This window comes from Synchiropus splendidus, chromosome 1 (genome assembly GCF_027744825.2).
Source record: "Synchiropus splendidus isolate RoL2022-P1 chromosome 1, RoL_Sspl_1.0, whole genome shotgun sequence".
NCBI classification, from domain to species: Eukaryota; Metazoa; Chordata; class Actinopteri; order Syngnathiformes; family Callionymidae; genus Synchiropus; species Synchiropus splendidus.
Window position 1 is genome coordinate 30,348,120 of NC_071334.1, and position 18,255 is coordinate 30,366,374.

An 18,255-nucleotide genomic window follows, 5' to 3' on the forward strand; every position below is an offset into this window, starting at 1 on the left:
GATTGACAGTGCACTGTCCAATGGTATTGAGTGACGCTGATGCGTGCTCGCACTCGCGGCGTACGCGCATCTCATTGAAGCAAGTCCTGACAACATCCGAGGGTCGAGCGTCTCCAGCGTGTGAGTGTATCGGATGGTTTACATGAATTAACAACGATATGCTGACAAAGAAGGTCGACTTATTAAAACGCGTGCGTTTAACTGGAGCTCTGTTACGGTTCTAGAGTTTAAAATGTCCGCCAAGCTAAGTAAGAGTGGCTTATCAGTATGCTAAGCTAATAGTAGTAGTGACTCAAAACTTCATTGCATTGCAAGGTTGGTGGAGTCTCACTTTTGTTTTGGGACCTTTTCCACTAAGCTCGTCACTGCTGGTGATGTAGTGTTTTAGATTTAGTTCTATTTAGGCCGTCCAAAGACGTGTTTATCTGCAAACATGTTACCGTGTCTAACGTTTGCTACCCATCCATAATCAGAGTCATGGCTGACTGGAATGCCTACTACCGAAATGAGGATGACGATAATGAAGAGAAGGAAGAGGAACAACAGGATGGTGAGTGAAAAGTTTAAGCTATGTGTTAAGGCACCGCATGGAGCTGAGGTCGTCCATCTGTGTGTTTGTGTCAGGAGAGTACAAGATCTCTGGGAGAGACAGCACTGTCTTCTTGGTTGATGCTTCCAAAGAGATGTTCATCAAAGGTGAAGACGGAGAGCCATCCAACTTTGACATGACTATGCAGGTGCGCTTTTGAAAAACTGGGGAAAAAAACCCTTTAAGAAGCAGCCTCCCAACCTTCTGGTCTATAGATATGTTTCAGCCACTTCCTGGTTGAGATTGGAAAACTGAATCCAGAATGTTTACATTGCTCACTGATTTTGTTGGAAGTAGCCTTTTGAATAGACGCGTGATGTCTTAAAAGACATATGTGTTTCCAAAGGTTGTTCGCACTGTTTACACCACCAAGATTATCAATAACCACAAGGACCTGATGGCTCTGGTCTTTTACGGCACTGAGCAGAGCAAAAACCCAAGAAACTCATTCAAGCACGTCTATGTCTACCATGACCTCGATGAACCAGGTATTTACCATGTTGTCTCATCAACAGTAGTGGATAGATTACGAAAAGATTGCTTGTTTTGTTTTCCTCAGGTGCAAAGCGGGTGTTGGAGCTTGATTCCTTACGAGGAGAAAAGGGTGCTCTGCTCGCTGCCCAGACTATGGGCAGTGGCGAGACATCACTTGGCGACGCGCTGTGGTGTTGTGCAAATCTCTACAGCGACATCAAGCTTCGTCTCGCACAAAAGCGGCTCTTGATTTTCACCTGTAGAGACCAGCCACATGGAGATGACACTGCCAAGGACAGACAAGCTCGTACCAAAGCTGGGGACCTTAAAGAAACGGGTAGGTTTCTGTTCTGGTGTCTGTAAATATCGATCCTAGTACCCAGTGCTTTCAACTTGAAGTAGACTGAATAGGTGTTATCTTCCCACAAAGTCCTTTGTCTGCTGTCTCCCAGCCATGGTTGGATGCTGTTTCAAATCCATCCCTACCTGCTGCTTAAAGCGTAGAGAATTCAGTATTTGCTGTTTATATAAGTGCTACTTTTTATCCAGGCAAACTGTTGAAGTACTTGGTAACTTACAGAACTATTAAATACTGTTCATTTGGACTGGTGTATGAGGAAAAAAATGTGATTCCATTGATTTGATGCAACGTTTTACACAAGTCTGGGCCACGACAGATTGATTGTACCCCTGTTTGAACATGTACTCTCTTTGAGAAATGATACACAGTGTAGTTGTTGTGACCTCTGGAAATACTGCCAGAATCTGTGCAGTTGTGGATTACATATTTAAATCATTTCATCTAACCAATGGTGTAATAGTTTGTAATCATGCTGTACTGAAGAGTTGGTGGTTCCTCACTATATTGGCTTTCTTAGATCAAATAGTGGTACTGTATGGTCCATCACGATGCTCTTACTACCTTTGACTGTACACACGTTATTCCATTATCGGCCATGAATTAAACGGTCTAACTACTTGGGGATAATTGCAAAAAAAATGTGTATATATATATATATATATATATATATATATATATATATATATATATATTTTAGTCTTGTCCTTTATCTTAAATAACTGACAATACTATACAGCTATGTGAATGTGAAAATTGAGGTCCCATTGCTCATGTCAAAAGTTCCATAAGGCACAGCAACACATGAATGTTGTATAACAGTTTGTCTGTTGAAGTTAAATTGGAAATCAAATTTGTGACTGACTGAACAAATATGTGATTCTATATTTATGATGTATATATTTTGTCTCTCACTCAGGTGTTGTCATTGATTTACTGCACCTTACAAAAGCCGGTGGCTTCGACGTCTCACTCTTCTTCCGTGACATCATCAGCCAAGCGGAGAACGACGATGAGTTGGGGCTGCAGCTGCAGCCCTGTGACAAACTGGAGGAGCTTCAGAAGAGAGTCTGGGCTAAAGAGAGGAAGAAGAGAGCCATCACTCGGTGAATAACTTTTTTTTTTTTTCACAGAAAACCTTCCAGTTATCCCATGTTGTCCCCATCCTAAATGCCATATGTGTATCTTCTAGCTTTAACCTTTGCCTGGGTGAGGGACTGAACGTGGCAGTAGGGTTGTATTCAACTATGGTGACTGCTCGCAAAACCGCCATCCGACTGTACAGGGAAACCAACCAGCCTGTCAGAAGCAAAACTCGCACATTTCACACTCAGACTGGCTCTCTGCTGCTGCCCAGTGACATCAAGAAAGCCCAGGTGTGTGCAGATGCTCTTTAACAAGTCTTTCTCTTAATTGAGTGACTCGCAAACAGGCCTGTGTTCCTGCTGCAGGTTTTTGGTAAGAGGCAGATTGTGATGGAATGCGATGAGGTCACCGCCATCAAGAAGTTTGAAGATCCTGGGCTCTTCCTGATTGGGTTCAAACCGATGGAGCGGCTCAAAGTACACCACCAAATTAAGCCAGCCAGCTTCATCTATCCAGAAGAGGACGAGGTGAAAGGTGCCAAACTTGTATTTATTTATTGGAACGTCTTTTGTTTGTGATCAATAGTAATTTAGGTTATTTTTGTTTAATATTCGTTTTCTACAGTGTTTCATAGTCCCTTTTTTCACGTAAAAATAAGGAGCTGATTTGCTTTAAAATATCATTAACTTTGGTTTGAGTTAAGGTTGAACTGTAACTATATGAATATCAGAAAAAGTCTGTCAAAAAACAGATTGGACAAAGGTGTAACTCAAAGTTTAATTTGACAGTTCTAAACTGTGTGTGCCAAAATACCACTGATGAAATAGTTGTTTTTGAGGCTGTCATTGGTTCTTTACGCCTGTGGTCTCTGTAATAATTATCTCTATTTTAATGACATTTTAGAAATATATTCTGATTCCAAAAACTATGCCGCAGTGCATTTCTCTTATGGCCGCAGCAATCAGTTATTTTAGTAGTCCGGTGTTGTATTGATTTGTCCGTTGATAAATTGAGCACTGAAGAAAAAGCCAGTCAAAAGGGGCATGTGCTTGTAAAGTATAACAGTGGCTCAGGTGCAGTCCCACTGTGAGACATCAGTCAGTATTCAGTGAATAAATGCAAGTTTTTACTGATTTTTATGCGTCAGTTGGGTCCTAAAATATGTGTCGATTGAATGTTTTTCTGAAAGTCTGTCATCTACTGCATTGTATGTGACATCAGTTAGGAAGCAATGAACGCTGAGTCATATCAGTCGATGAGTTCAGCACAACTGAAGTGCTCCATATTACTCATATTAATTACTTCATTGTTTTTTCCCCTGATTCAGCAGCAGCAGTGCATCGTGCAGCTCACAGTATTTTCACCACGGTTACTAACTACAAACTGAAGTGCTATTATTATGAGTTCAATTACTGAAGTCAGTTGATCATTTGACTCTAACTTGAAGTTTTAGGTATTTCCATATGCTCTGTATGACCAAAATGAATGAAATGAAAACACATAAAAGTCCTGTATGTCTGTCTCTCGACTAAAAACTGAGTGAATGTACTGTATTGTCTGTCGGTTTCCCAGGCAGCTCCTGTCTATTCTCTGCGCTGATGAAAAAGTGTAAGGAAAAGAACGTGTTTGCCTTGTGTCGCTGCACCAGGCGCAGGAACTACAGCCCTCGGTTTGTTGCTCTGGTGCCACAGGAAGAGGAAGTGGCTGAAGGGAAGACACAGATCACTCCGCCAGGTACTTTCAGAGACTGCAACTAAGCTAAAATGCTAAAACTGCTTAAACTACAAGGGAACTTCTCAGTGTAGTTTCAGGTAACACCAACCATAATGCATTATGGTTGCAACAGAGGTGTATGTTTCTAACTTGTGTTTTCATGGGCAGGGCAGAAAGCCCAGTGAGTGTGCTAAGTACATTGTTGGATGTATTACTTTCGTCTTCATCAGGCTTTAATGTCATCTACTTGCCGTATGCCGACGATATCCGGAGCTTGGACCCGCCGCGACGTCCGTGTGCCACACAGATGCAGGTGGACAAGATGAAAGCCATCGTCACAAAACTTAACTTCAAATACAGGTAAGGCCTCATTTTGTCCTAGTGTCATGTGTCAAATTCTGTATAACTCAGTAGACTTGTCACCCACAGGATATTTTGTGCTACTTCTATTTTCTCCGTAATTCTAATGTGTTACATTCGTTGTACAAATTCTGTGTTCGTGTAGTTGACTGCCCCCAGCTGGATGACAACGTCAAATTCATATTGTCTTTCTCATGTTCCTATTAGTGGTGGGACGAGTCATTAATTACAACATATATATATATATATATATATATATATATATATATATATATATATATATATATATATATATAATTATTTATTTATTTATTTATTTATTTTAAGCGACAAACATGGAGGAATCCCTGAACAAAAAGCAAACAAAAGCATCTGTTTGCTTTTTTTCAGGGATGTGTTTCGCTACACAATGCACCAGGGTTTCCACTACTCTGAATGTACTTGAAATTCTTATAAAATTTTAATTTTATTTACATTAAAAAGGATTTAATTTAAGTAAGGTGATATAAAAACTTGAATATAGCCACTGTTGTGATTTATTGTGCCATTTTGAAACTGATACAAATATAATAATATGTATATAATAATATAGTATATTTATAATAATATTTATAATATAATATATGTAATTTATAATATTTTGTTGTTTAAATGCATAATTTGATTCAGTAATATACCAAATTCATTCAAATTGAAAAAATGTGGCTTCTTGTACTTCTTGTACTTAAACTGCTATTATTTGAGATTAATTAATCACAAAATCTCGAATTAATTTGATTATTTTTTTAAATCAAATTCCACCCCTAGTTTCTATATTTAATCTTTCTTGTCTATTTTTTTACTCATTTAAAAGGGATGTAATTCTATTGTCTTTTGCTCCCCACCGGTTTGACTCAGGTGTGATGCATTCGAGAACCCCGTCCTTCAGCAGCACTACAGGAACTTGGAGGCCTTGGCCCTGGATATGATGGCCCCTGAGGACATGGAGGATCTTATTAGTGCGTCACAAATGCACTAGCATGTGATCATACTTTGTCCTTTTTCCTTACCCATTGTTTTTGCCCCCGCAGTGCCAAAGGTGGACCAGATTGACCGCCGGCTGGGCATACTGGCTGATGAATTCAGAGAAATGGTGTATCCTGATGGCTACAACCCTGAAAGCAAACCGCCTGCCAAACGCAAACCAGGTCAGTCCACAAGGAGAGGAGTTGGTGGCACCATGTGACAGCAAGCAAATCAGCAGTATTCAGTCTAGTGTTGGACGTGAAACTGATTCAATGCCACATCATAATGGACAAAAACAACAAATGCGTGTCCTGAGCAAGCAGGGGAAGGAAGCTGTGACCTCTTCTGTTCACATGAGCCTAAGATCAGGGCAAAGGAAAGCATCATGAGATATAGATTGTCAAACTTATATTGAGCAATGACGAGAAAAGAGTTGGCACATGAATTCTCCAGAAAAGATGGAGGTCACGAGAGGCAAGAACAACACTGTTGAACTTCGGAACTGGAGACAAATGTAGGGGGAATTGAGGAAAGAATCTGACTGACTTGGCAGTCCTTAGCAGTGAGGAATTCATATGGATGTAAATAAGTTTCTAGACAGAAGAGCAACAAGGGGTGCACACAGCCAAGTACTGATGAAGTTTCAGGTTGGTACAGTCGATCACTTAAATTTATCGATTTATTTAAATATGTAATTCAGGACGATTTCACATCGATGAAGAACAACTCTCACAAGAAGATCTGCCGGCAGCACTCCTCTTCAGCTCGCTGAGGTCTTAGCTTTGATGAACATGACAGTAGCAAACATGGCGGACTCCTCTTTCCGCTGTGATTTTTTTTTTGTACAAAAGCAAGCTGTCCCTGGCTGTCCAAGTCAATCAAAATGAAAATCGAAACTAGTGGAAATTTCAATTGTTTTAAGGCCCTTTTGCCCAGCTCAGAAGATCCATTCTATTAAACAGGATGTGAAGGCTTCCACCATTGCAATTCACTATCCTGACACAAATCTTCATTGTACATCACTATTTTGTGATTTTTTTTTTTCCAATCCGAATCACAAAATGTTTTTTTTTTTTCTTTTTTCATCCGGTATGTTTGCATATCATCCAGCGACTCGACTGGACTGAATTAGTTTAAGAGGTTTCTGGAGCCTTCTCTTTTGATATTTGTGCTAGGAACTTATAAGTTTGTTTGCATTCAACGTATCCCTGAAGTCACAATATTCGTGGTTAGTTGCTAAAATGAAAGTTAATGGTCAGTGAACCTGAAAGATTGCTAAGTTTGGATGCATTTTCATCTTCCAGCTGCCACCGCAGGCTCTGCAGAGAAGAAACCCAAAGTGGAGGTTCCAGAAGACGAGCTAAGGGCGCACGTGAAAAACGGTACACTGTCAAAGCTCACGGTGCCGGTGCTGAAGGACGCCTGCAAGCAGTTTGGAGTTCGCACCACTGGGACCAAGAAACAGGAGCTGATTGAGGCCCTGATTTCTCGCCTGGCTTCTTGAGTAATTTCACTGTGCTTTCAGACTTGCCGGTGAATGAATGTGTCATGTGACCTTTCTCAAAGAGCTAAAACCTTGTGACTGACTTTGTTGCCTCAATGTTTCACACCATTTTTATTAAGTGAAATTAAGTTTTCAAATCTGCTGCATTGCTCTTAAATCTGTTGCGTTGTCTTAAAAAAGTAATCATTTTACTGCTGCGTCAATAAAATAAAAGCATTTTCCTACTCTGACTCAGTGTGCTATAAATACACATTTCTTGCGCCTACAAGTCCAGTCGAACTTGTCTCAACAAAAGGTGTGTCCTCGGTTTTATCGTCAGCCTGAGGAGGGCAGGCATGTGCAGGTGTGACTGCCAGGAAGTGGAAGTCTCCTTCACACTGACCATGTGAGCGTTGCGTCAGAGATTTAAAGGCTGCGAGTCGAGGAAGGTGGACTGTGAGCTTAGTTGGGAAGTACAAAAATGTTTGACTTTTAGAATACTTCAACTCTTGTGCTTGAGGTCGCTCCACTGATTTTAAGATGGAGTGTAAATGTGACAACACTGAGGATGTTTCAGGTAAGAGTGTTCTGACAGTCTGCAGGAACTTGATATCAGTGTGACTGAAATAACATGTACTGTTGGATTTTTCTGTGTGAAGGATGGTGGATGACTGGCAGCAACATCCAGATGGGAGCGTTCACCGTCTTTGGATATCTTCTCTACAGATTCTCACAAAGTTAGTGACACAGAATCGTGAGTGTCTGCAAAGGCCGGGCAAGATTGTTGACGCCACTGTTCATGTCTTAGGTGAAGGGTTTTTCAGTTACAGAAAACTGAAAGATCTTCAGGGTGTGAAAGTACAACAGCTTCATAAATGAACTTGTGGCCTCTAATGTTAACAAAGGAGCCGTGAGTGAGTCAGAGGTCATTCATTAATAAAAAAGAAAGGATTGCTTTTGGCCTCTACACTGGTGAAATGACAAATTTCACTGACTCGTCTGAATCACAGGGGACACTTTGAATCAGTTTTATTTATATATGTATATATATTTTTATAATATTCATGGGGAAAATGACGTCAAAACAGAAATAAAATGGCAAAAAGGTGTTCTACACTCATTTTTTTCGAGATGAATAATACTACTACTTTAACGCAATGTTTCAAACATCTATTTAATACATTTATTTATTTTAATGTAGTTTGTAGTTTTTGAAAGTCCCAAGTCTTCGTGTGAACCCGAAATATATTGAATGGGAATCACAGTTGGACTTTGCAATTGCTTTGCAGGTCACCAGGCTGGATCAATGGTAGAGGTCATATGGTTGAAACCGTCTGCTCTGGAGCAAGACGTGGCCCTTGCTTTCTGGACCATGAAAACATTTGATCCCTTAACTATTCTTCTTGGATCTGTAGACAGAAGAACACCAATATTAGACTGCATTGTCCCTTTAAAATGATTCTTTCTGATATGTCAAACATGTCCAGCATCAGTAGAGGTGTTCACAGTATTAACTGCAGTCTGTTTTCTGTTGCCTGGACAGCACTTCCTGCTCTGATCCGCTGGCCGATCCGTTTTTTTTGCTCCATTACTGGTGAGTGGAAGGATGGTGGTCGACAGCAGGTTAGATAAACAAAGCATGACATAATAATCCTTGGCGTGTCTCATGTCTTCTGTAGGTTTGTCGACTCTATGGGGTTGGGTGAGCCGCATCGTGGGGACTCTCCGTGGTAAGTCATCAAACCTCACAAAATGTATGTCGACACTTTCAGCCAGTGAGCCTCTCTTTGTGTGTTTAGGGATCCAAAGCTTGTGTAAATGGTTTTCACGAATATGGAAGTTTTTCAAAGGTGAGCACTAACTGTTTCTCTCTGAGTCTCTTCCTAACAATAAATGATGATGCTTGCAACGTGAATGAATGTATTCTAGCCTCTGAGGTGGCCGTGCGATATGAGGAAACTTCACAGACCACAGGGGTCAAACTCAAATATGGGGGTTAAAACAGGGGGACACATTGATCATAGACCTCCCACCTTTGTATGATTCACTTCCTAGTCATTCTTATCAATACACTGACATCAGCTCTACTAACAGCGCTTGCCTCCAAGTTCCAGTGGCTGAGTGACATCATCAACACCCTCACAGGTCTGAGTGCTTCCATTCTTTTTCCTTGATCATGTTGGATTGACTGGTTCTGTTTGTGGTTTAACCACATCACCCATTCTTCAAGTGTATGTACCACAGGTACTACAGTAAAACAACCTAATACTGAGCACATTAAGTGGTCTTGCACTTCATTCTGTTGAGATTTAAGTACCATTCATTTGATTTTTTTTTTCTAGTATAATACATAGTAGTATAATAATACATAGAAAGACACATAAACAAACTCTTACAATACAATACAGTAAAATAACAAAAGTTCTCTCTTATATTATTTTATTTTCCATTGGAAAACTATAACACCAAGAAACAACCAAAACAGAAAAAAAAATAAAGAAAAATAATGGTTTGTTTATTTTTATTTTGATTCATTTATAACAGATATTTCCATATAAACTTTCTATCACAGGTGACATTTGCCAGATTCCAGGTGCTCCACGTTATACAGTATGATGACATCACCAATACATCAGCGATAAAGGATACACTTTAGATATAAACTCAACACTAGTTCAGTTAGAGTCAATGCTATTGTGGTCTTGTTTAAAGTCAACTTTCATTGACTACTCCGGGGTATACACTTTAAAGAGGCACTAATCTCTACTTACTATAACTTATAACTTACTATAAGTTTTAAGTGGTTTATTTAGGGTAATAAACACATATTCTATTGTTGTACATTGAATGAAGTGTAAGACTCGTGGCTCTCATCATCATGCTGAACTGTGCAGGGTCTACAGAAGCTGCCAGTCATTCGAAACCAGATCTCCGTCTGATCCTTGTGGGCCCAGCTGGTGGAGGACGCACCTCTGTTGCAAACACACTTTTGGGCAGCAGAATGCCACATACTGCAGGAACAATGGTGGAGAGCACCAGGAGAAGAACCGTGGTGGCCGGCAGTGAGGTCACAGTGATCGATACCCCTGACCTGTTGAGTCCTGCTTTGGGTACTCCAGAGAAAATAAGAGAAGCTCTGCGGAGCATTCAGCTCAGCAGTCCCGGACCCAACGCTGTCCTGCTCGTGATGCGAGCTCCAGGTGCCAATGGAGGGATGGACCATGATGCAGCTCAGGCAGTCAAAACCATCCTCCAGCTTTATGATGAGGACATTGTAAACTACATCATCCCGGTTCTCACACATGCCGACTGTCTTGATCACACTCTGGAGGATCTGCTGGACAGGGACACCGCAGGCCTGAGAAGAGCTGTGAGTCTGTGCGGTCAGAGGCCAGAGCTAGTTGACACCAAGCCCAAACAGTCCAGGGAGGCTCAGCTTGCCTCACAAAAAGCGCTGTTGGGTCGAGTGTTGGAGATGAAGACACACAGGGGTCATTTCAAACACCAGCTGCAGATAAAGGAAGAGCAAATGAGGGAGAAGCTGCTGATGGACATGACCCACGACGTGCTGATGAAACATGGTCTCATGTAAACATGACGTGCCAAGTGTGTGTCCAGAGGTCATGACTGTATTCACGGGTTTTGTGCGAGGAATGCACACCGGATGGTGTTCCTTGTGTAGCTATACTTGTTCTTGGAAACACACCTCCTTCAGGAAACCATTTGCTTTTGTGGGGACCCCTCAAGTTTGAGGCTCAATTTGGGGATTAAACACTTTTAAAAAAAAGTATGTTATTATAATGGATTTGAAGTTTGGTTTGGGTGAGTTAATAAATGAACGTGACAAGATGAACCAGGTTAACATGGCATCTTAAAATACAACAGCATGACAGTGACAGAGGAAATAAATAAGGACTTGGCCACGCGTCCTTTTCTGTAATAATGATAGGAGTGAGTGACAAAACGGTTGAGCTGGATCAACACGCTTAACACTAAAAAATGGTATTCAAAAAGTTGAAAAGATTAGAAGCTTCTCTCAAAGCTGGGATAGAATAGACCCACTACAAGCAACACTGAATTATTACGGGTCAGCCAGATCTGTCAGCCAAGCAAGCAAGCGTTGGTACTTAGATATTTATTTGAAACTCAGCAACATGAATTTCTATCCTGAAGCAAAACATAATTAATAGATGAATAGAATGACCCTCTTTAGCCCCAAACAAAGTGGCCCATTATTACAGCAGACGCCAGTCTTTATTCATACCACCAAATGCGATCTTCTGAAGAGAGGTTGGTGGCCACATTTGACTCCAGCGGCTCCTCTTCAGTGCTGCGGGGGGAGATCTGCTGTCCCACTGACGCAAGTGCTGACAGCAACATGGAGCCAGGGGGACTCCACTGCGCATGTCCGCGTCTGCACAGACAGGGCTCGAGCTCGAGAGGAGTCACAGGGAAAAAGTGGTGAAGACAAAGGAGTTCGCGGTGTTTAGTCAAGTCGCGGTGCTTCTGTCCAGTTGCTGGGCCAGTTTGTAAGAGCGGGGTGTGACGGCAGCGCCAGGAAGCGACTCGGTGAGTGGTCGTTGACACAACTTACAAGGCGGCGTTGTGTTAGTTTGCGCGTTAAACGGACTAATGGCAGCAGATACGTGACGCTTTCTTGTACAAATATCGTCCACCGTCGTGTTTCTGCCGTGTCAATACATCTCTTCTTGGGTTAAACCTGCCTGCCCTCTGCCTGTATGTGTTTAAAAGAGGCTGTTGTCATGTAGCTAGCTTACTGAGTAGCCTGCTTCCTCTTCCACACCGAGCTGCTGGAAATGTTTACCTTCTTTTTGGGCTCTGCTGACCATTGTTTTTAATGATTTTTTTCCCAGTCCTGTGTGAGATAAGCGAACCATTGGAGAGTGATTTCAAGTGTGTTTTGCATTGCTATGAATGGTTGAGTAAGTTCTTGGAGAATGTCTTCACCATGAATGGGACGCTGTGTGTTATCTCTCCCAGGTTTCCACAGATTGCTGAGCATCATATCCTGACTGCGTCTGCTCCAGAGGCTAATGGTCGGTGTCAGCAAACCCAGTGATGGAAAGAACTGCAAAGCTCCAGGCTTTTGGGGACTGGATGTAATGAGCTGCCATCGCCGGCACCCAGAGGATGGACTAGGAAAGAATGCTGACACAGCCAAGATGCCTTTTTGATTTAGGTGTTGTCGTTGATTGTCATTTGCCCAAGGAGGTGTTAGCAGAGTTTGGGGTTTGGCCGCTGTGCCCTCCCCTCGGCCGATCATTCTTCCCATCAATTATTCAGAGGAAGCAGTTGTTTCTGTTTTAGTCACAGGTCTCATTTACCTTGCAGCCGCCCCCCCCGCCTTCCACACAGTCTCACAGACTAGCCCCTCTCTTCCAAACGGCTGAGAGGTTGTCATGGCGATGGTTGTCATGATGCAGATGTAGCATTCTGAAGGTGGAAGTGGTGGAGGAGGGAGTCGGAGACCAGCAATGGGGAGTGCACCATGTCCAGCTGGGGAGTGGAAGGGCAAGGGAAGAGGTGGCCTCCAGGATCTTGGTTGCATGCCGTGGAAGGTCAGCAAGCAGAAAGGTGGAGAGGAGGATTTGCGAGCCGAGGAGCAGAGGTGTCGTGATCCCAGGGACTCTCAGCAGATGCAGGATCTCTCTTCCTCCTCGTCCTCCTTCACCCAACCAGCACCACTTCAACCCGCTTTGACACCACCGGCTATTTATCATGAGAAGCAGCGGAGGGAACTGTGTGCCTTGCACGCCCTCAACAACGTCTTTCAGGATGGCTCGGCCTTCAGTCGGGACACGCTACAGGAGATCTACCAGAGGTGAGTTCTCCGCCGGGCTGAGTGGGAGGCTGCGGACCAGCAGCTGATCACGGTTGCCAACTCTTGCAGGCTTTCTCCCAGCACACTGGTGACTCCTCACAAGAAGAGCATGCTGGGAAATGGAAACTATGACGTTAATGTCATCATGGCCGCGCTGCAGACGCGAGGGTTTGAGGCTGTTTGGTGGGATAAAAGAAGGTAAGTCATTGACCGAAGTGGGGTGAAGGGGTTGGTTAAAACAACAGAAGTCATTTCTTGAAACTTAAAAAATATACTTTTTTATACTCAGTTATATAGGCATTGTAGAAAAATGTTTACAAGTAAGGGCACTTGACACTTGTAAACACGATTGACCAATATTTCCGCTTCTGCCCATAACTTGTTTTTGTTATTGCTTATGTCAGTTCCTTGAAAAACAAGTCTTGTTTGTTCCAATTATTCTTAAGGGTCACGCTCACACGCTCAGTCCTCTTGTGATGTAGCAGGGGAAACATTTTTCTTTGCTTCTCTTTCAAAGTTCTTACAAGTACAAATATTTTAAACAATTTATTGCGGCTACTGAAGATTTCTCATCAGATAATTAGAGACATTTTGCTACTTTCTGAAGATGTATGCGCTTGAAGAGTTGTCTTTTTATTCATGCACCGTCTTGTGACTGGCGCGCACAGTAGAAAAGCACATCAGCTTAAAAGTGGCCGAAAGCAGGTGAGGAAAATTCCTGAGCTGCCAAATCTTGATCTTGCTAACAAATTCTTTCATTGTGCTGCTACACTCACTATGTCTACTGCATGTCTCTTGGCAACAAGATATGAGACCTTCTATATTTTTTATTTCATTAGATCTTCATGTTTAATTTTATTAATTATTATTTTAATATTTTTATGTAATAAATGTAATACATATATTGTACTATAACATACATAATGTTGTATTAATTGAAATTTCATTAAGGTTGAATATTTGGAATATTAACTCCGAATAATACTTCTGCCCAGATAATATCCCAAAATTATTGGTGCAGCTTCAATACATGGATGTGAAAAACACCATCTTAATAATCGCCTGCACTTTTTTATTAAGGCACTGCATGCAGTAAGTTAGTGCTTCTGAATCTTATACATCTGACTAAACTATGATCCATCATCTTCAGAACGTCAGTCTTCCTGCTGTTTTATGCACAGCACCATGTGTTCGGTATCGTTCCACCGTGTCTCTCCTCTGTGAGTCGGCAACACATTTTTTCTGACTCAGTATCAGAGGAGGTTTGTCACACTGATGGATTCTGTACAAATAATTTCCCACAACATCTGCACTGCTGTTATTGCTGTGTTCAAGATTGCCAGTACTGGTTTGAAAGTCACATCATCTGAGTCTATATGTATAATCTTTTAAAAAATATATATTTGTATTTGTGTGTTTTTAATAAATGCTATGTTTATTAGTAGTCAATTCCGCTTCCATAGTATTTAAATCCAACCAACTTTTTAATGTAGACAGTTTTCTCTCACTCCTCAGTAACCTATCAACAATAAATGCTGCAGCATGGTGAAACTTGTAAAAAAAAAGTTCTCCTGGCATGTGTATGGTTACTTTTTAAGTGGTATCTAATAATTGTATCCCGCAGAGTGTTAAACGAGAAAGCGTAGTTTGCACGAACAGAATTTTATGTATATATTTTATGTATATATAGTTCTCAAATGTGAGGGGCCATCATGCCAAAAGAAAAGATGGCTACGAAACGTGACGGAAAAAAAAATCATAAGAAACGTGGACGGAATGAACCATTTAATATTCAATAGAAGCAAGGATATTGAGCGTAAATATGGCATGAAACCTATAAAAATGTATTTCCAAATATATTTTCTTTTTTTCTTTCAACGACTTTTTAGGAAAATACTATTTACTATTATACTACTATGCTATTGATAAACTAAAATAAGAAACAAAATGTAGTCATGAATGTGTTGTATTTACTGTTGAACCAGTACTGGCTGAAACAGAAACAACAGAAAAATGACAACCTATCAGTTGTATAATTTTTGTCTGACTTCTGGAGGGCCACAAAAACACAGGCAAAGAGCTGCATGTGGCCCCTGGGCTGCATTTGCCCAGGTCTGGGTCAGTGGGAGGTTAGTGAGAGGTTGAATGAAAGCGTCAGGACTGGCTGTGGACGCTATGGTCATTCCCTGCAGCAGAGGGCAGTATAGAGGACGTTGAGGATTCTGTGGGAGAGTTTTAGCGTCACATGCTGCTGAGGCCGTTTGGCAAGTAGGGCAACACGGGTAATAAATGTATTTTTATTTTCACATGATCAAATGATGAGTAGCTCGCGTGTGGTCAATGGCTTGTCTCCTGTTCTTCACGTCAGAGCCACATAGCTAAAAATAAACTTCTCTCTGTACTTCCTCCAGGGATGTTGGCAGCATCGAGCTGTCCAACGTGACTGGCTTTATTCTGAACGTGCCATCCAACCTTCGCTGGGGCCCTCTGCGGCTGCCGCTCAAGCGCCAGCATTGGATTGGGGTACGAGAGGTGGGCGGGGTCTATTATAACCTGGACTCCAAATTGCGAAGCCCTCAACAAATCGGTTGTCCAGATGAGCTCAGGTGAGTAGAGCAAGATCAAGTACTGATGTGACTGGGTGTGTGAGTAGTAGGGAACTACAGCATCAAGTGGTTTGTTCATCGACTACTGTCTGAGTAGTAGAAGAGAGCCTGTCATCATCCTGCATGTTGTACAGGCTCGTAGGAGAGTGGTACTACTATGGAAGTTATTATCCCTTGTATGTAAATGCTCTCAGCGTTGGAAATGTATCAGGTAATAAACCAACCGACACTGTCAAAAAATGAAATTCTCATCCGTGTCTTTTCTGTTCATTTGACTTCCAATTCAGGAAGTTTCTCCGCCAGCAGCTTCGAGGCAAGAACTGTGAACTTCTGCTGGTGGTCTCAGAGGAAGTGGAAGCCCACCATACGTGGCGCTCTGACAGCTAAAAGGTGCACCAAGCCAATGGCAGAGCGACGAGGAGACAGAATCCAGTCTTTTGGACGCTTGCTGAAGTATTCCTTCTTGGGTTTTGTTTACACAACCTTTGCTGGACTTTCAGTAATAAAAAAAAACAAAAAAACAACACGCTTTACAGGGAGAACCCAAAAATCGCAGTCCTTTACCGTACCACGATTATATAAAGATATCTATATATATATATACATATAGACTATTTTTCAGTGTCATTAAGAACTGTTTGATTTTTCCAGCAACAGTTTCCAAAGTCATGCAGGCTGTGTATCAGTGATGACTCACTGACGTGTCTTTATCCTTCACTTTCACCAAAGCGTGCTCTTCTCCTTCATCTCACTTGTCAATCACAGTTCAAGGTTCGAGCCAGTTCCCAAAGTCTCCCCAGTGAACTGGACTCCTGTTTTGCAACAGTGCAATGCAACAGCCAGCACTCCCTGTAGTAGACAACTTCAGTCAAGCTTCTGTTTTCTCCAGTGATACTGTGCTACGTCCTCTCATAAGAAGTTACACTGAAAATAGAGGTCAAGTCCACAGCCATGTGCTCCGTCACCTACAAGCTACAAACTCTAGGCAAGTACATTTCTGTTTTGTTTACCAGAGAGCCTGAAGAGATTCATCACCCGGACCTGAAGCTCAGTTTTGTACACTGCAGCTATTAATCCTTGTATGTTCTTCCTTGTTTTTTTTGTTTTGTTTTGCAACAACAAGTCTTTAAAGGCAAAAATGACACTACCTATTGTGCACTAAGTGGAAAAAGCAAAGTAAGCAGTTGCTTGAAAACACGTCTGTCTTCACGCCAAACCCCATACAATTAACTTAGCAGCACATGCCTCGGCAGGAAGAGAGCACATGGTGCAACCTCATCTGAACACAGGTTGTTTGATGAGAGAACAAAATCACCAAGGTACAAATAGCGTTTTTCCTTAGGAGATGTAGGAGGATTCATTTTATTCCAGTTAAAGCCACACTCACATTTAAAACTGGAAGTGAAGGTCAAACCATTTTGGGTGGAAGTTATCGGGTGAAAAGTGGAAAATGACTCGAAGAACCCTTTTCAGATGGAGGTTCTTGACTGACTTAAGATTTTGCCAATGTAGCCGAAGCGTCCTGTTTACCTGACTAGTACTATAATGACTATAAACAGGTCTGTTGTTTGTCCCGGAGCTATGGCCTTATTGCACATTGAACGAGTGAGCCAGTAGCCTTACAGCGTTTTCTAAGCTCCTGAAACTATTTTGTACTTCATTCAGCCTCTGGTTATACAATGCTTTATGAATATTCTAAACCAAATATGGGAAAATGCTAGCAGCGTCTTTTTTGAGTGTAAAATCTGAACTCTGACACTATCACCTTGTTGTGAGCTCACGTGAGTCCATGGTGGTCTTTCGAGGTTCAGATAGGTGGGGTTTAGTTCAAGTTGTCACAGCGGCGATTAAAGGCTCCAGAACAACCGTATGGTATTGTGAGTGCTGGAAACCACAGATGATGCTGTGCTGAAGGAAGTTTTCAGGAGGTGGAGTTGAGGGGAATTTACAGCCTGTTGAGCTAAGGAAAGAAGTCATGTTTGCCTCGACGTGTTTCGCTTGTTGTTGAATGACGAGCCAGTTTTTGGGATTTGCTGAAAAACACTTTTATATTTGTCATTCTAATGACAACCAGCCTTAACTTGTGTACATTGGGTGTTCATTTTGTGGACTAAGCACTAAGTAACAAGCAATCAGCTGATGTTTTTCCTCTTCTCTGCAGCCCAGGACTTTATTACAAAAAGGTTTTCTACTATCAAAACCCTTTGGAGAGTAAAACATGCATCTGTGTTCTATCGAAGTGAAGAGGCAGGGAAATTGTCGGTTCGCTCTTTGTGTCCAATCAGATCGTCACTCGTGTCCGTGTTTCCTGTTTTGCCATGGCAATCCATTCAGTCCTTCCGAAATACGGGAATATTTTGTTTTTTTATTATTATTTTTGCATAGAAATAAAATACTTGTAATGGCACTGTCCGTATTATGGTCTGGCTGTGTGATACTGATGACTCATGTTCTGCACCACCACCTGTTATGTTTGGGATCAAGTTTGACTGAAAAAGCAAACCAGTACTTTTATAGAAATATATATAAATCTGTATGAATCGATATTGAGCTTATTCAGATTTTGGCATTGACTATTAAACAAGGTAAACCCGAGTGATGTAACACATGAGGTTAGTGTTTAAAAAAAAAGATAAGCACTTCAGGCAATCTCTCGAGAAAAACTTGGCAAATTATTGTTTTGTTTTTCCAGTCTTTAATGTATGTGATTTTCCCTGTTTTTTATGATCTAAATCTGGG

The 18,255-nt window shown here is 41.6% G+C and overlaps 3 protein-coding genes across 6 annotated transcripts; all 3 read left to right on the forward strand.

Moving 5' to 3' along the window:
• Nucleotides 1–69: 69 nt before the first annotated feature.
• Nucleotides 70–7,301, forward strand: xrcc6 (X-ray repair complementing defective repair in Chinese hamster cells 6). Of its 2 annotated transcripts, XM_053882200.1 has the most exons (13): nucleotides 70–120; nucleotides 474–550; nucleotides 625–737; nucleotides 936–1,077; nucleotides 1,149–1,400; nucleotides 2,341–2,527; nucleotides 2,614–2,797; nucleotides 2,873–3,041; nucleotides 4,080–4,241; nucleotides 4,451–4,580; nucleotides 5,478–5,578; nucleotides 5,651–5,767; nucleotides 6,890–7,301. In XM_053882200.1, the coding sequence occupies exons 2-13, from the start codon at nucleotides 478–480 to the stop codon at nucleotides 7,087–7,089; spliced, it is 1,830 nt and encodes a 609-aa protein (XP_053738175.1). In that variant the 5' UTR covers nucleotides 70–120; nucleotides 474–477; the 3' UTR covers nucleotides 7,090–7,301. The 2 variants fall into 2 exon arrangements, with proteins under 2 accessions (XP_053738175.1, XP_053738176.1); XM_053882201.1 differs by lacking the exon at nucleotides 70–120 and having other exon boundaries at nucleotides 484–550; nucleotides 625–696.
• A 202-nt stretch (nucleotides 7,302–7,503) lies between these two features.
• On the forward strand, nucleotides 7,504–10,827 carry LOC128749793 (GTPase IMAP family member 1-like). Of its 2 annotated transcripts, none has more exons than XM_053849721.1 (7): nucleotides 7,504–7,645; nucleotides 7,728–7,822; nucleotides 8,612–8,662; nucleotides 8,748–8,798; nucleotides 8,868–8,918; nucleotides 9,163–9,213; nucleotides 9,963–10,827. In XM_053849721.1, exons 2-7 carry the CDS (start codon nucleotides 7,729–7,731, stop codon nucleotides 10,658–10,660), a joined length of 996 nt encoding a protein of 331 aa, XP_053705696.1. In that variant the 5' UTR covers nucleotides 7,504–7,645; nucleotide 7,728; the 3' UTR covers nucleotides 10,661–10,827. The 2 variants fall into 2 exon arrangements, with proteins under 2 accessions (XP_053705696.1, XP_053705688.1); XM_053849713.1 differs by having other exon boundaries at nucleotides 7,728–7,805.
• A 664-nt stretch (nucleotides 10,828–11,491) lies between these two features.
• josd1 (Josephin domain containing 1) lies at nucleotides 11,492–17,944 on the forward strand. Of its 2 annotated transcripts, XR_008413842.1 has the most exons (6): nucleotides 11,492–11,637; nucleotides 12,070–12,910; nucleotides 12,980–13,108; nucleotides 15,322–15,516; nucleotides 15,804–15,969; nucleotides 16,282–17,944. XR_008413842.1 is itself a non-coding variant. In XM_053854925.1 (5 exons), the coding sequence occupies exons 2-5, from the start codon at nucleotides 12,564–12,566 to the stop codon at nucleotides 15,901–15,903; spliced, it is 771 nt and encodes a 256-aa protein (XP_053710900.1). In that variant the 5' UTR covers nucleotides 11,492–11,637; nucleotides 12,070–12,563; the 3' UTR covers nucleotides 15,904–17,942. The 2 variants fall into 2 exon arrangements, 1 of the variants encoding a protein (XP_053710900.1); XM_053854925.1 differs by having other exon boundaries at nucleotides 15,804–17,942.
• The last annotated feature ends 311 nt before the right edge of the window (nucleotides 17,945–18,255 follow it).

Coding starts and splice junctions, on each gene's coding strand:
- LOC128749793 (XM_053849713.1), top strand. CDS start 7,609: ATGGAGTGTAAATGTGACAACACTGAGGATGTTTCAG. Junction 8,919..9,162: donor AATATGGAAGTTTTTCAAAG/GTGAGCACTAAC, acceptor CTCTACTAACAG/CGCTTGCCTCCAAGTTCCAG. Junction 9,214..9,962: donor CATCATCAACACCCTCACAG/GTCTGAGTGCTT, acceptor TGAACTGTGCAG/GGTCTACAGAAGCTGCCAGT.
- josd1 (XM_053854925.1), top strand. CDS start 12,564: ATGGGGAGTGCACCATGTCCAGCTGGGGAGTGGAAGGGCAAGGGAAGA. Junction 12,911..12,979: donor CTACAGGAGATCTACCAGAG/GTGAGTTCTCCG, acceptor CAACTCTTGCAG/GCTTTCTCCCAGCACACTGG. Junction 13,109..15,321: donor GTTTGGTGGGATAAAAGAAG/GTAAGTCATTGA, acceptor TACTTCCTCCAG/GGATGTTGGCAGCATCGAGC.
- xrcc6 (XM_053882200.1), top strand. CDS start 478: ATGGCTGACTGGAATGCCTACTACCGAAATGAGGATGACGATAATGAA. Junction 738..935: donor ACTTTGACATGACTATGCAG/GTGCGCTTTTGA, acceptor GTGTTTCCAAAG/GTTGTTCGCACTGTTTACAC. Junction 5,768..6,889: donor GCCTGCCAAACGCAAACCAG/GTCAGTCCACAA, acceptor TTCATCTTCCAG/CTGCCACCGCAGGCTCTGCA.